At 41.3% G+C, this 15,433-nt stretch overlaps 1 protein-coding gene across 2 annotated transcripts in view; it reads right to left on the reverse strand.

The window, feature by feature from the left end:
• Positions 1–987: 987 nt before the first annotated feature.
• Positions 988–15,433, reverse strand: part of samd4a (sterile alpha motif domain containing 4A) — a 48,355-nt gene continuing 33,909 nt past the window's right edge. For both annotated transcript variants that reach the window (XM_022748021.1, XM_022748013.1), the window contains 9 exons: positions 13,604–13,713; positions 12,529–12,615; positions 11,451–11,697; positions 11,262–11,347; positions 10,520–10,638; positions 9,472–9,673; positions 7,210–7,336; positions 4,905–4,988; positions 988–1,320 (listed from right to left, as the gene is read on the reverse strand). In XM_022748021.1, the coding sequence (XP_022603742.1) occupies positions 1,292–1,320; positions 4,905–4,988; positions 7,210–7,336; positions 9,472–9,673; positions 10,520–10,638; positions 11,262–11,347; positions 11,451–11,697; positions 12,529–12,615; positions 13,604–13,713 (1,091 nt within the window). In that variant the 3' untranslated portion in view covers positions 988–1,291. The remainder of the gene's footprint in view (positions 1,321–4,904; positions 4,989–7,209; positions 7,337–9,471; positions 9,674–10,519; positions 10,639–11,261; positions 11,348–11,450; positions 11,698–12,528; positions 12,616–13,603; positions 13,714–15,433) is intronic.

Raw genomic sequence — 15,433 nt, forward strand, 5'->3', positions numbered from 1 at the left:
TGCAGACAGATCCCACTGACGACAAAGCCGCATTCATCTCCCATTTACGTGTACACGAACCTACATTTTCATGTATTGTGCCTGCAAAGGCTCTGAATTCAAAGAGTTCATACAGTACATGCTGTGGATAAACAATATGTAACTGACCGGTGCCTAATTGACCTCCTCCTACACTCACTCACATGAACAGACTCACAACATGATTAGACATGACATCATCTTCCTCCGTCATCTTCAGCCGATCAAAGGTCCTGCCTCTGATGTCTTTAAACATCCGCTTCCCTTTCCTGCATCACTTCAGCTTTATTCTTTCTTCCCTACTTTCTGTGTCTTTCTCCACCTCACCTTCTTCCTCTTATCCATCTTCATACATCTGCTCTACCTCCCTCTCTCTCATTCTCCTCTCTCGTTCTCTCTTGGTAAATGTTCGAGGGAACATTTGTGTCTTTGTTGTTGGCTGATAAAATAAAGGATAAGTAGGTCGGTTGTAAACTAGCGTGACAGCTACTCATGGGAATCAGCCAAGGCTTTACAGAATATAACACGATTCATACCTGAAATTCATACATGTTTCTGTACCCTTTGAAAGTAGCATCATTATGTAAACAATAAATACATACAACACAAATAAATGATTTTTTTGCCACCCAATACTGAGCAAGAGGCCTTCCCAAGCTCTGAAAGCATCCTGGACACTCTGTCCTCACTGAAAACAGTCCAGGAAATCCCAAACTTCCTTCTGCGTCCTTGTAGCTCTGCTTGTCTTGTCTTGTTTTTGGGTCTGAGGTACTGTTATGGATTTGAAAGATGCCACGAGCTGTGGTCGATGTGCAGGGACCAGAAGGTGTTGGAGAGGGAAGGGGCCTCAGTCTCACTGGGCCCTGATCCAGAGGGCCAGCGTCTCCCTTCTGCTGGGGCTGACTGGACTGCAATACTGCTTCTGGACTCCCCGGTGGGGGTGGGGGGGGTGGGGTGGGGGCGCTGTACACACACTGTCCAGGTCGTGTTCAATGCTTTTCTCTCTCCTCACCCAGATGCAGGTGACTGTGAGCATGCTGGCGGAGCAGGAAGTGTGTTTTTCCGACCCAATGGACGGTGCCAATGTGATAGCTTGTGTTGGCCGTTTGATGATCGGCTCTCTTGTGTTTCTTGGATCCCGCCCGGTCCTTTGGTTGAGCTCTACCATTGGCTACAGGGAGAGGGAACGGGAGGGCTGGTGACCTCGAGGTGACTTATCGTGAGAGAGCCCCGTGAACCTGCGCTGTCCTGCTGCTCTCACTCAGGCCTCAGTTCATATTGTTGATGTGCGGTCAGCACCGTCTAAAGAGGAGAAGCAGAGAGAAGAGAAGGTGTCAGTGTTAACTAACTTCACCAGTGTCCACAGATAGGGTTAGAGTCACCGCGATGGATGTAGATTCAAGCGTCCTGATGAAGATGAAACTGTTAACAGTGAGCAGTGAGAAGGCTGCCATGAGTCCTCAGGCTCCAAACACTAACCCTTCCTGTTTCCCTGTCTTTCGCCCGGTGCATGCTCGGACCGGCTTCAGATTTCCTGTGACCCTGAACTGGAATAAGCTGGTACACAGGAGGGTTTCAGATCTCGTAGCAATCCAGCACCAACATACGACCATTTTCCTTGTTCCATGTGAGCCAGATAGATGCAGATTAGCCTGTGCTGTCCTTAAAACTACCGCAGCTTTTATGGTCGTCTGCCTTTGGAACGGATTTATTCTATTTCAACTATTACATCAACAACAATGACTCTACATTCTTCCTAACCATGTTTACACCAGAGTATTTATTATAAGCACTGTATGAATAAAGCATCATCTGATTTGAAGTGTAGTCATGATCTTACTGTGCCATGAGCTGTGTGTAAAGAAGGCCTGAAGCGTTTCTGACTTGGTGAACAGTGAGGGGCCAGGGCCCACACTGTCATGGTGAGAGAACAACACATCTGTCAAAATACTGATAGAGCCTTTCAGAGAAAAACAACAGTCTGACAGCTGTTGCCTCTGGTGTGGCTGAAGAGGAAAATGTTATCAGGCTACGCACTGGTGGACATTTTCATTCCATAGAAATAAAGCCTCCATTATGATACTGAAAGCGCAGGTTCGTGTCATTGTGTGCTGTTGTTGAATAGCAAAGCACAGACTGTGTAACACAAGATTCTGATACAAGCTAAAGCTGTGGCTACTAACACTTGATTTGATTAACAATCCAGTGCTCAAGTTCAACAGTATGCTGTTCAACTGTTGACCTGCATCCTTTCATCATTAGTTCACACCTAGTCTTAACCTAAATAAATTTAACTCTAATAAACTTACTGTGTCACCTAAAATAAACTCATGTTATAGTTCGTAGAAGCGATCCACCAATCAAATTTTTTTCTCCCAATATCGAGTCTGATACATCAACTCATGATTTCTGCCAAATCAGAGTAATAATCAGATACTAGTGCTCTCTTTTTCTCTAATTAAAAAATGCAATATTTTTTTTGTAAGGTGACACAAGGCAATGAATCGATATGGTGATATTAGAAACACTGTATTTTATAATGAAGGAACTGTATTCTGTGTGGATCCATCTCAAGCCAAGACTCACAAGTAGTTAACTTGTTGAGTTTTCATCTCAGCAGGTTTGACGTTTGGAAAAACCAAATCAAATCTGATGGACTTGTCTGTGTAACTTACGCTCGCTGGAGTTTAGGAATGTACATTATGACAAAATAGAGCAGCTTTATATGAGCAGCAGTCCAGTTCATTTTTATCATACCGGGCTTTCCAAAAACTACCAACCTCTGACTAAATGTCAACATCCTTTTCCTCACACACTCATGAAACATTGTGTTTTGGGTAATTTCCTGGAGCTGGTTTGGATTCAGTTACCAAGTTGTCTTTCTGAAGCCCATCAAAGCCGGCCTGATGTTTGGGTGCAAAAGACTAGAAGAAGGTAAAACTCTGACCTCGAAGGAGTTTCTTAAGTTAAACACACTCTGCTCAGACACACACACACACACACACACACACACCCACACACACACACACCCACACACACACACACCCACACACACACACACCCACACACACACACACCCACACACACACACACCCACACACACACACACACACACACACACAAAGCAGCACTTGTCCACCGTTCTGTGCCGAGCACTGAGGCCCACTGTCTTCACCTCAGTCGAGTTTTGGGGGAAGTTGGCACTGACTTTAACCCAGACTTAAATTCACTGTACATGTGAATGTTCTGTACAACCACGTCACCTAATGACTGACTTGACTAAGGCCATGTCCATTACATTATAAAGCTGCTAAACTTAAAAGTGCTTCTTCTGTGATCAAGGTTTTCTATTCACATTAGTACTGTCAAGTCATTTTCATAAGATTTGCTGCCCACACTGAATGTCAGTAAGTAGGGACTAGTCTGTCTTATGAATGAGTCTTACACTTAAAAATAAGTCTTACAACAATCAGATATCTGAGATCTCTAACAACTGCACATCATTTCAAATTTTAGGAAGGTTTAGAAAGTCGGTTTGGATGGAAAAACAAAAACTAAGGAAAAGAAAAAGAGTATTTTTATATTTTAAGTCGAAGTCAGAATACCAGACTGCCTTCGCTCATCGTGAACATGTGCACCTGAAACAGCAGGACTATGATGGGGCTTCACAAACAAGCACGCTACCTTTTCTGCAATTTTTCTGCCATTTCTTCCTCTAAAGTTCAATGTGAATACAACAAACAGCTGTTCTGCCAGCCTCTGCTACAACTTAGTTTGTGTAACTTTCATGTTGCATCATTAGAAGATAACACGGATGAAAAACTTTGTATGAGACTTCTTTAACTCAATTTATAACTGTCTGTGTTTTAAATATGATGTAATCCTCCAAATAAAGTTGCACAGCAGGTCATATCTGATGATGTAAATTACAGTTGTGAATGAAAGTCATTGTTAAACCCAACTTTTCTCCTCTGACTCTTCCCATTTTATTTCCCTCCTGAGCTGAACCGACCTCGGCTATTGCCAGAATTGCTGTCAAATTTCAAACTTGGCGAGTTTTGGAACTGCTTGGCCAGACTGCACTAACCAAATCAAACACATCTGAAAAACCATTGTTGGGCTCCAACAAGTCTGGAGTTATCGATGGGCCTGAATATCCAGACTTTATTCTGTTCACACAACAGGATAATTGGCTGGGGGTTTGAAAAGGCCAGTCGGCCTTAAGATCGGTGTTAAGATCAACTAAAGAGACCGAGCTTGAACATGACTCACGAACTGATGGACTGATATGACCTTTGGACACTTTGGAGTTTGCGTTTGGCTTTAAACATGACACACAAAGTCCTGGTGAGTCAGATCTAACTGCTGGCCTTCACAGACATGCTGAAGACTGAAGCCTGACAGACTGGAATCAAAAGTGTCCTGTTTATATGTTTATGTTCAGGCATGTCAACATTATTCCCCAGTAACAGAAACCCAGATAACAGAAACAATGAAAATAATTAAACTGCATATAAACACTTTACAGATTTCTGGTGGTTGTTTGCTACCAGTGCACTACTGTCAACAACAACCTGAGTGATGTAGTAATAAATCTTTACAATACAATACAATCTACACACTGTGATACAACAATCAAATGCCGGTGCTTCCTTTAGTGGGTGCCACAGCCCCCTGGGGTGACTTGAGGACAAGCCCAAGACCCCGAAAGTATTCAATGGTTTCCAAACATGAGTGTTTTCATTAACTGCATTTTCATATTACATTTTTAAACACATCAAAATGGAAGAACAAACATCCAAGTCTAACAGGAGGGATGCTTCGAACGTTCTTCTGTGTCTTATATTTTAAAGTTTAATATTTAGGAATTAAAAACTGTGCGTTACCTCCCAAGGCGTGCTCTGTCATACTCAGACACAGAGACTCAAGGCGATTGTTGATGTCTGGCTCTGTCACTGGTAACTGATGATCTGTATAGTGACAAAAACACATTTGATGCAACATCAGTATCAGTGATAAAAATATTCAGTACTAACAGATTTTTGTGAACAAAATGTCCTGATGATTTCCTACAGTCAATGCTCTCCATGGAAGATTTTATATACAATATCAGTGTCAACTAATCAAGTTCCTGATTCAGTGTTAAAAAGCTGCATCTGATTTTTCATGACTTCACAAACTCTCCATCAGAGGCCTGTGATCTTAATTAAACAAACTCATAATTCAATTTCTTTTTAGTAAATCTGACGAGCTGGAAGACAAAAAAAAAATGAATTCACATCAGCTACAAATCCACTGGGACAATGTTGTCTACTCAACCAGAGTGTCGCCGGGATAATCTGATTATACCACACTGTTAACTCCAGCACTGAGACACATGCTACATCAAAACAATCAGTGCACTGCTGCAACAGGGGCATGGCGTCTTTTGTCACTGAGCGTGTGTGTGTGTGTGTGTGTGTGTGTGTGTATAAACAGTTGAGACTGGACTGCGGACAAATTTTTACATTCACTAATTGACATTCTTTGTTTTGAACTGCATAAAATATGACATTTATAATTATTTCACACTATAATTATCAATGAACACTTTGATTAAATAAGGCAACAGAACTGATGCCAAGAAGCCTGATTTGAGACTCATGAAACCACAGAATAATGATTGTTGCAGTGTAATCTCCTCACAGTCTTTCCTAACCAATGGTAGCCTTCGTACACTGCCATAAAGTCCTGGTTAGAAAACTAAAAATAACGTTTGATGTGTTGTGTCTTCATGTAGTAGTGTTTAGAGACAGACACTGTGTGGAAGTTACCATATTTAATTTCTAGCAAAACCTACTTTTGCCAAAGCTATAAAAGTAAGAACAGAGGATGCTCATGTATGTCTGGAATGGATTAGAGCAAAAATGATAAGTTGATTAATCATTGAGGTTTCAACTGTGAGCAGGGTGGAGACTGTTTTGGAGAGAGAGAGAGAGAGAGTGTGTGTGTATGTGTGTGTGTGTGTGTGTATTGGGGGTGGTATATTTGGGCCACAGTACAGCCTAGCAACCCCTTCCAGCCATTTAGTCCTTAGCTGAGTCTTCAACACAGGCTGGGCAGTGAAAATCCCTTGTGGCCAGAGAGAAAAGCTGAGTTAGGCCCAGTAGTCCACACTGGGCTATTTATAGACCCCAACCCCCCCCCCCCGTATACACAGACTTAGAATGACACAAACACACACTGAAAAAAACTGGACACACACACTTGTTCCTTCATCCCCTCATTTTTTATACTGTGTCTTACTTAATAAGTGCCTTTTTCCCAACGGCTGCCAGAGAGAAAGAACGAGCACACATACTGTATATACACAGACACAGAGGGGGTGAGGGGTGGGGAATGTCTAACCTTTCAAATCAGTTACTCTGGCCGAGACCCAGCTCTAGCCACCGTTGAGGGTGACTGCTATGTGTGCATGACTCTGCAGAGTTGTCAAAGACGGAGAGATCGAAGGATGGGAGAGAATGAAGGAGGGATGGAAGGAGAGATGGGAAAGTTAAGAAAGAGAGTGAATCAGGGAGAGGAGGAAGGGAAAGAAAGTGGGCCAGGGAGCCCCGTCCCTGCTGCACAAAGAGCCTCATTGTGAGACTCTTCTGACTCTTTCCTCCCTCCCTGCCTGCCTCCGTCTCTTCCTCTCTCACGTACAGTCCCCACTCTCCCTCCGCCAAACTTCCCTCCTCTCTCCTGCTTTTCTAAATTTGTTTTTCCTCTTCAGTCTAAAAAGAGACACTTGTGGTGTGTGTGTGTGTGTGTGTGTGTGTGTGTGTGTGTGTGTGTGTGTGCGCGCACGTGAGAGCTGAGGGAGTCCTAGCTTGTCCTATTACCGTCCACTGTTCCTGTGGGACAAAGTCCAGTCAGCCGAGGCTACTAGAGGTCACTCTACCTTGTGCTGATGGTTACCATGACCTGAGCCTATGTGAACACTGTGAGTGGGGTTGTCAGAGCAACAGCAGACTAGGGGGGGTTCAGGGGTGGCAACAGGGCAACTCAAATCAGAAATGCTCTTATTAAGAATAAAAAGTTATTCCCAGTAACTAGGAGCACTTAAAATACATTTAATGGCATTTTTGTTCATCTTCTCTTGCCAAGGCCAATACTGTTGATTCATAAGGTAATAATATTGCCAGTGTGTGTGTGTGTGTGTGTTCTCACCAGCTTGTTGGAACATGACCATGGTTTGTGGCGTGGTGTGAACCGGCAGGGAGCGGGTCCTCTGCACAGAGCTGTGGGTCCGGCTGGGCATGCTGTTGCTTCCTCCAGGGTTGGCGAACCACAGACCCTGAGGAGAATATTTGAACCAAAACATTAAAGCAACTTCTGTAATATCAGTGTTGTAGTTATGGTAAAAATACATTTGTCTTATTTAATGGCGGAAAATCGAAACCACCACCAATGTCTCATCTACTGGTGTCTCTCAAACTTCATGAAAATCTGACCAATAATTTTTGGGAAGTTTTGTTCAGAAACAGAAATGAAAGACAAAACAAATAAAATTTCTTCTGCTCTCAAAATGCAGAAACTAAACTAAACTCCACACAGAAATTGTGCTTAGATAACGCTTGGCGGGATAAATATTATCAGGTTATCTGAAAGTGTCACCAATCTCTATTTTTGAGACTTTTAAACTTAAACTTTTCCATGTAAGTTTTGTCTGAATTGAACAAATATTTACTGGATAAAGCACAATGAATGAATGGCAAACGTTGAATGTATCTTGAGGTAATTAGAAAGTTCAATAATATATATATATATATATATGTTTTTTACAATAATTACATTTTAATGTGTAAACAAATTCAATCTATTTTAGTATTAAAAAAAACTATTCCACCAGGATGCTCTAATTTATGACCTGTGGATAACCAACATTAAATACTGACATTTATTTTCTCTCATATAATATAAAACATAAAACAAATAAATTAATTTCATGCTCAAACATCCTCTTCTTGCTTCATGCTCATTCACTGATCACACGCTGATAAAACTTTCACTGATCAAAAAGCTTATGAAATAAAATTTCACACTTGAAAGAAGTCTTTTTTAAGATCAAGGACACAGCTTCTTCAACATGTTCACCCCCCCCACGCTCCTGTCTGGATGTCTGGCCCACACCTAATGACAGTCTCAGACACTCACCACATGAATTCCTCACTGTAACCTGCCTATTATACCCCCAACACCACTACCACATGCCCCTCCCCTCCCTTCTCTCCCTCTGCCCCCCCTCACGGCTCTCCAGTGCCGTGGGCCAGGGAAAAACAGGAAATGCCTGTGCACTGTTCTCACTGCCTCTGACTGGCTCTCTCACTCCCTCTCTCATACATACTCATATAAACTCTCTCTCTCTCTCTCTCTCTCTCTCTGTCTTTGCTCCTCCTCCTCCAACACCACAACTACCTCTCCCAAACTATGACTCACATATTTCCCTCCCACCCTCCTTCTCCTTCTCTCTCTCTCTACACATCCACACTACAGTCCCACACAAGGAGACCCAGCGTGACAAGGAGGAACTGAGGTATTTCCTCCCATTGTAAAGGATGAGAGGGAGAGAAAGAGGAAGAGTGAGAGAGGGATGGAGGGAGAGAGAGAGAGGTTCACTGTGAACTGTGTCAGCCCAGACCAAGTGTGCCAGGATGGGCCTGAAACAGCTCCACAGCTCCTCCTGTTTCAGTGTTCGGCACTGACGCAGAGCCTCTGGTATGTGGGGTGACCTGCCTACAAGTTCCATCCACCTCACTTCATTCGCCAAACACCACCACTGCTCCTCTTCCTCACCCCACATTTTTTCAGAATGGAATAAAAAGACTATTTTAGGAGGAATACGTGCTGAAGAAGGAATTCTGCTGCCCAGGTTATTGTAAACATCCTGGAATGTATTATTTCACATTTCAAAATGTTCCTTTGTACAGTCACGAACACCACTGCCATTCAGCATTCCAGTCACTACATGCACATATAACAATACCATGAATCTAGTTTTTCTGCATTGGAGGACATAAATTCACAGGCTTTTCGGGAAATCTAAACTAGTCTTCCTCTATCATCTGTCTATCCACTTGTCATTTATAATAAGTATAATAAGTATTATTATTATAAGTAATATTATAGTTAATAACACACTAAATATAAAAATGGCTGAGCGTGTTGAAGATTCTGTGTGAAAATGAACCAAATCATGCATCGTTTATCAGTTAAGGGCTGAAATAATGAATCCATTAATTGATCCGTCTTATGCTGTGAGCTCTGGGAAACTGTGCTGGGCTTTTTCCTAACTATTTTCTATTTTCATTTTATAATATAAACAATGAATCTGTAGTATAATTGACAGATTAATTGATAATGAAGATAAACAGTTTGCCATGTATATAAATAAAAGCCATTTGCTTTTTTCTCCCTGTTGGTTTGACTCACCTGTCTCCCCTGCTTGGGACCGGTAGGTGTGCTGCTGGAGCTGCGAGGTGTGGGTCCCAGCAGCCCCCCACTTCCCAACAGGCCCAGCCTGGCACCCGGCAAGCTCCTGGAGGGCATCTGGAACTGGCGAAGGCTCCTCCTGGTCGACACGCTGCCCCCAACACAGCCAGCGGTGGGGAGAGAGTTAGACTGGCCAAAACGGCTACAGCAGGACGAAACAAAAAGTGAGAAATAGGCAAGGAAATACGTTTTCACCATTATCTGTAAATCACTAAAGTTTACAAATAAAGAGCTGAATAGGCCAAGAAGGAGCTAAATAAGTTAAATGGATCAATCTGAATGTAATAAAAAACAGTCAGCCATTTTAATAATTCTTTATTTAAGTTTTACATTAATTAAATATTGACTAACCATGCTAATGAGAATGTACCTTTATTCTCCAACTGAGGTGACCATTTGTCTAAAACCTAAAGAATAAATCCTTCTCTAACTCTGTCTACATTGGTGTTCAATCATTTTTTTCTTTTCTCTGTGTGTATGGAAAATATACAGTGGCCGTGCATGTGTAATGTTTATTTGTGTAGAGAGGAGTATATAGCATGAACCAATGCCACATACCACAGCATTTATAGCATAAGTTCATTTTAAAAGCTCATCCCTGGATGGGCCTTTAATATACATACAGAACAAACAGAATTTACAAATAATGATAAAATAAAAGTACCATAAAACAACAAGCACCACATCATCCATGACTAAATGACTGATCCTTCTTGTTTCAGTTGATCCAATCATGATCTATTTTGAGTTCTGTGAGTAAGGAGTTCCACATGTTGATCCTCTGAACAGAACAACCATCTGTCCAAGTGGATTTCTGACATTTCTCACTCATTCAGTCATTTATAGACAGAAATCTCTAGTCTTTACTTACAACCTGGATTTTACTGGTTGCTTTGTTAAAGTTGAAATGTTTTCATCACAGCCAATAAGACAGGAAAATTAAGGTTCCTGAATGTCTGTGTGTGTGTGTGTGTGTGTGTGTGTGTACCTCCTCTGCGGTCTGTACCCTGCTATGTCAAGGAGGGTTTTCCTGGGAATGGACCGGAACAGCCTCTGGACCTGTTGTTTCCATGACAACAGCCTCTTCTTCTGCGTCTCAGTGAAGGACTGACAGGGAGGGGGAAAGGGGAGAACAGGAAGCATGAATGGATGAAATAAGGCATGACTGGTGCACAGCATGACTCAGGATTTTCAGGTACACTGTGTCGACATAAATAACATAAAGAGAAAATCGAAAGCATGATACATTGATCATATTTACAATGAGACTTTCGGTATCTCCAGCTGAACAGTTTCATAGAGACAGAGAGTGGTGTGGATCAGAGTATTTCTCTTTAAACTAGCAGAACTGTGATCCATGGTATGGATCCCAGGGTGTGTTTTTTTACTGACCTGATTTTCTGATTTGTACTAACTACATGAATAATGATGAAATCAGCCATAAAATACAAATCAGACAGAAATTTAAAAAATTAAGAATGAAATGCTATTCAAACTTAAATCATTAAAAAACTTTGATAACAGGCTATATGTTGGTAGATATGTTGGTTATTGGAAATAAAATTCCCAGTGAGTTATATTGATACCATACCAAAACATCTTGTATCGTCTGTTCCTACTTTATTTATCCCCTAGGGGAAATTCAGGTAAGTATGTATGTACTGTATGTATATGAAGTGATGTATTGTTTTTTTCCCCTTCATTTTGACATGAAAATTGTGTGTGTATACCTCATGGATAAGGCACTTGTCGATGAGTTGTAGGTAGGAGCTGATGTTGTCCTCGTCTGACCTCGACACCAGTAGCTGTGTACAAACTGAGGATGGGGTAGAGGTGGAAAAGACGATATTAAAACAAAACAAAAACCTTCCTGAGTCCATGAAAACAATCTCAACTGAGCACTGGTGCATTCAGCTCACCTTTGCCCATAACACGAGTGAACTGGCCGGGTAGATCCCCCTCTGCGATGACACTTGCGCCTGACTCTGCTTCCCCTCCACCTCCCCCACCCAGGTGGGAGCCAGGTGCAGCGTTCTTGCCCTCAGGGCTCAGGAGGGGGCGCTGCAGGGAGGCCTCTTCACCACCACTGAAAGCCTTGATAGGCGTCATGATCATCTGGTGGAGCTCCTGCAGCGGGGCACGCAGATTACTGCCCTCCAACACGTCCTGGTGGTGGTAAATGATAGGAAGGACATGGAAGAGGGGGAGCAGATCAGAAAAATTAGAAAGAATGAAGAGATTTTACTTAACAGAAGCTATGATGATATTCTGATGATTTAATTGTAATGATACAAGAAAAAAATCTGTTACTTCTGACCTACATGTTGAATATCAAGAGACAAACAGATGGTGAGGGATCCCTGACCAAACAGCCATGTGATACAGCACAGAATAAAGTAATACCAAAAATACATACGTCTAGTCTTCCTTTACTACTTGAGTCCACGTGCATCATATCAGCCTGCCTCCCACCCATTACAGAGCCGTACATGAGTCTGTGTAAACCCAAAATACCAAGCAACAGGTGTCTTGTTTCCCTAGCCCTACAAATGCAGTGGTAACAAATTTTAAAGTGAAGCGTTGGTGAAAAGGTTAAGCCTGAATTTAGCTGGCCCAAGAAGTCCCTCCTGTGGTGTGCCCTTGAGCGCCATTGTCTTGCTTCGAAGGCTGAATGGAGGGGTGAGGGGTGGGGAGGGGGGAAGCGGATGGGTTTAAATTCGGAGCCCAAAACTCTCCTTCCTGGATTAGGTGTTCCTTTAGCTGCCATCTCAGATACGTAACACCAACTGAGAATGGCCACCCTTTTAACTCTCTCACACAGACGGGGAAAGAGAGGTGGTGTCCACTAAGGTTACAAGCTCAATCACCAATTAAAAAAACTAAAAATAAGACTTCCAATTACATATGATTTCAGGTAGGAGAAGAAAATTCATGAGAATGTTTCTGTGTGAAGATGAGGAGGAAGAGGAGAAGGAGATGGTATACAGGCACTCTGACCTTTTCCAAGCTGCGCAGTAGGTTCTGCCTCTCTTTGAGCTTCTGAATGCTGATGACGATCTTGTGTCTTGCTCCTTTAGTGACTTTCTGTTAGAGGAAAGAAATTTGTGTCAGACATCTGTTAAAATACTGGTCTGTAGACTGATACCTATAGTTTCAGATAGACGTGTGCAGTGTATAAAATGGAGCAGAGGACGTGACAGCTCTGTTTTTTGAGAAAATGTAACAGCAAGAAAAAGTGAGGCGAGACTTAACTTATCCACTGAATTTTATTTGGAAGGACAAAAATGCTGAAACTGATTCTAGCAAACTGATTTTGGTTGAGGCTAATTTCAATTCTCACATGTCCCATGAAAGACTGATACTGACAATCCAGGTATTTTCCAGATCAAGCCAACAGCAGTATACTGAATGCTCTGTCACACAAAGGAACTCTTTGTCTTTTAGTTGGAGTTCAGCATGTCTCAGTGTAGCTGTGCAATATGTTAGGCTGAGACAGAGAAATCGTTACCAGCACCTGGAGGAAGTTTACAACTTCCCGGTGAGCTATGTTAATATTAGCTGCATCCTCTGTGTCCTCAGCATCTTTATCTAATATATTGTTATTGTACCATATATTCCACCATTATCAGCTTTTCAACATGACCTGGATAAGCCTAGCTACAAAATTACTTTGATTTTCAAAACTAAGATTGATTAAAACTAGTCACGTGAAGATAGCTGTTTTTATTCAATATTAATACAGAGTATTGTTTAAACTCTTATTCATCTTCATTCTTCATTGCCTCTCATGTACCTGAACTACATGTTGTCCTTAGATGAAGTATTGCCTTGCATACCAATCTCAACTTGTGTCAACAATGTCAACAAATCTAAATTGGTGCATTATATAAGGTTTATACTGAATGTATTTGATAATGTTGACTGAATCAGTTTATCCATTTTAACAATTCACATCAGTGAATAGAATAGAAAGCATCCTGTAATAGCTAAGTCCATGTAAAGTTTTTATCCTCTTCCAAAACTGACTGAAAACTGAATCTAACTCTGTCTATGTGTGTGAGTGTGTACAAACCTGTGCCTCTAGCTGGTCTTCAGTCAGTGACATCATCTCATCATAGGTCATAGTGGAAAAGAGAGCGGCGTATTTATGGAGACGGAGACTCTTCAGCCACGCAGGAACATCTGTGGGACAGAAAACACACACGCACACACGCATTACATTATCATAGCTGCTGACAACATTCAATCTACACCGTTTATCTTTGTTGTCAATACAAATATGTAGCACATAAGAAAAAATAAATACATTTAATGTATTTAACGATAGTTCCTAATAATGTCTTAAAACATGAACTGGATAAGCAGTAGAAAATGGGTGGATAAAATTGAGTCCACACATGAATTTTATATAACATCAGAGATCTGGAACAATGGTACTTTCCAGCCAGTTTTTTCCTAAACCCAAACACAAAAACATTTCATAAGTAACATTACTGTATATATTTATATTTAAGACCTTTGATAATTAAATATGTTAATGGCCTTTTGTGAGGAAACTTAAACCAATGCTTTTTAAGACTTTTCAAAACCCGCAGATAGTAAAAGATAACAGTAGACCTATGGTAATATGTTTTAAGCACACATGAAAAAAATTGCTAGTTTTTAGGGCAAATGTGTATGACATGCTGTTGGCAAAAGGATTGACTAATCTAATTGTTACTGATGACATATTTAGTCAGACACTGCTCACTGGAAAAATGCTTACTAATGATCAACTTGTCCGTACTCAACATTCAAAGTGCTGAAAGTGTTAGCTAGTTGTTGAGACAGCTTTGTGATCATTTGGAGTTCAGGGTGAAGCCTAGTGTTTTAGTGGTTTTGTTGCTTACAAGTTTATAACAGAAGCACCAACAAACATTCTCTTTTATGAAACTTTGTTATTCCTTTGTTTTTTCCTTTGTTTATGTCTTTGTTGTTTTTTGAGGGCTCACTTAGACACACTTGTAAAAGCTCTGAGAGGGAACAGGGACTTGTATGACTGAACATCTTCCCTAATCTCCACCTACCCAACCTGATATGGAGTTTCAATACACAAGCAGAGCTCCACCTTCCAGTGAGTAATACAAACTTCAGCAGAGTGTTTGATCACAGTTAGACAGTTGTTTGATTTAGCTAAATAATGAATATTGTGATAGAGTTTAAAATTAAGTTTGCGATGAAAGAAAAATAAAACATTTGGGGGTTCACCTTATCTTAGATTAAATCTTGAGAAGTCAATGTTCTGTAACATCATGGAAATTAAGAATCTTATTTCCCCATCTGATACTTGACACCCGGTGCAGAGTCTCTTCTAACAGTAACACAAAACTGAAAAATGGTTTTAACATTCTCCTCTGAAATGAAATAGACAAATGACAGCTTCAGCTCGTTCTCTTAGGACTGTAGATGAGAAATGTTCATTTTGTTTCACAGGTTTAGCTGGATGACAACAAGACAAATCTTTGTAAAAAGAAAAGACAGGAACTACATGAGAGGTTTAACTCCAGTGTAGACAGAGTAAGGTCAGTGGGGTCAGCAGTTCTGGCCTCTGCTTTCCCTGACAAACTACTCCAACCAGACCAACAACCTGCCAAAGCCTCCAGCTGAATGTTTGTTAGGCACACATAGCAGACGGTCATATAAGTTTCTCCACTGAATTGGTCATGTCTCTATCCCTGTTATCACTCAGATCTTGTAGGGAAGCCCATATGCAGGGCAGAGAAGTTCCCCATTCCTCATGAATCCTACCAGAATGTCTTTAAACACGTCACAGAAAGACAGACCAGTGTTACGTCACAGTCCATGCAGCAGTAAAAACAGGACCTGCACTGTCTGCCTTCATCTTTTCCCAGAACATGAACAT

This window comes from Seriola dumerili, unplaced genomic scaffold (assembly GCF_002260705.1).
Source record: "Seriola dumerili isolate Sdu_G_001 unplaced genomic scaffold, Sdu_1.0 BDQW01000011.1, whole genome shotgun sequence".
NCBI lineage: Eukaryota > Metazoa > Chordata > Actinopteri > Carangiformes > Carangidae > Seriola > Seriola dumerili.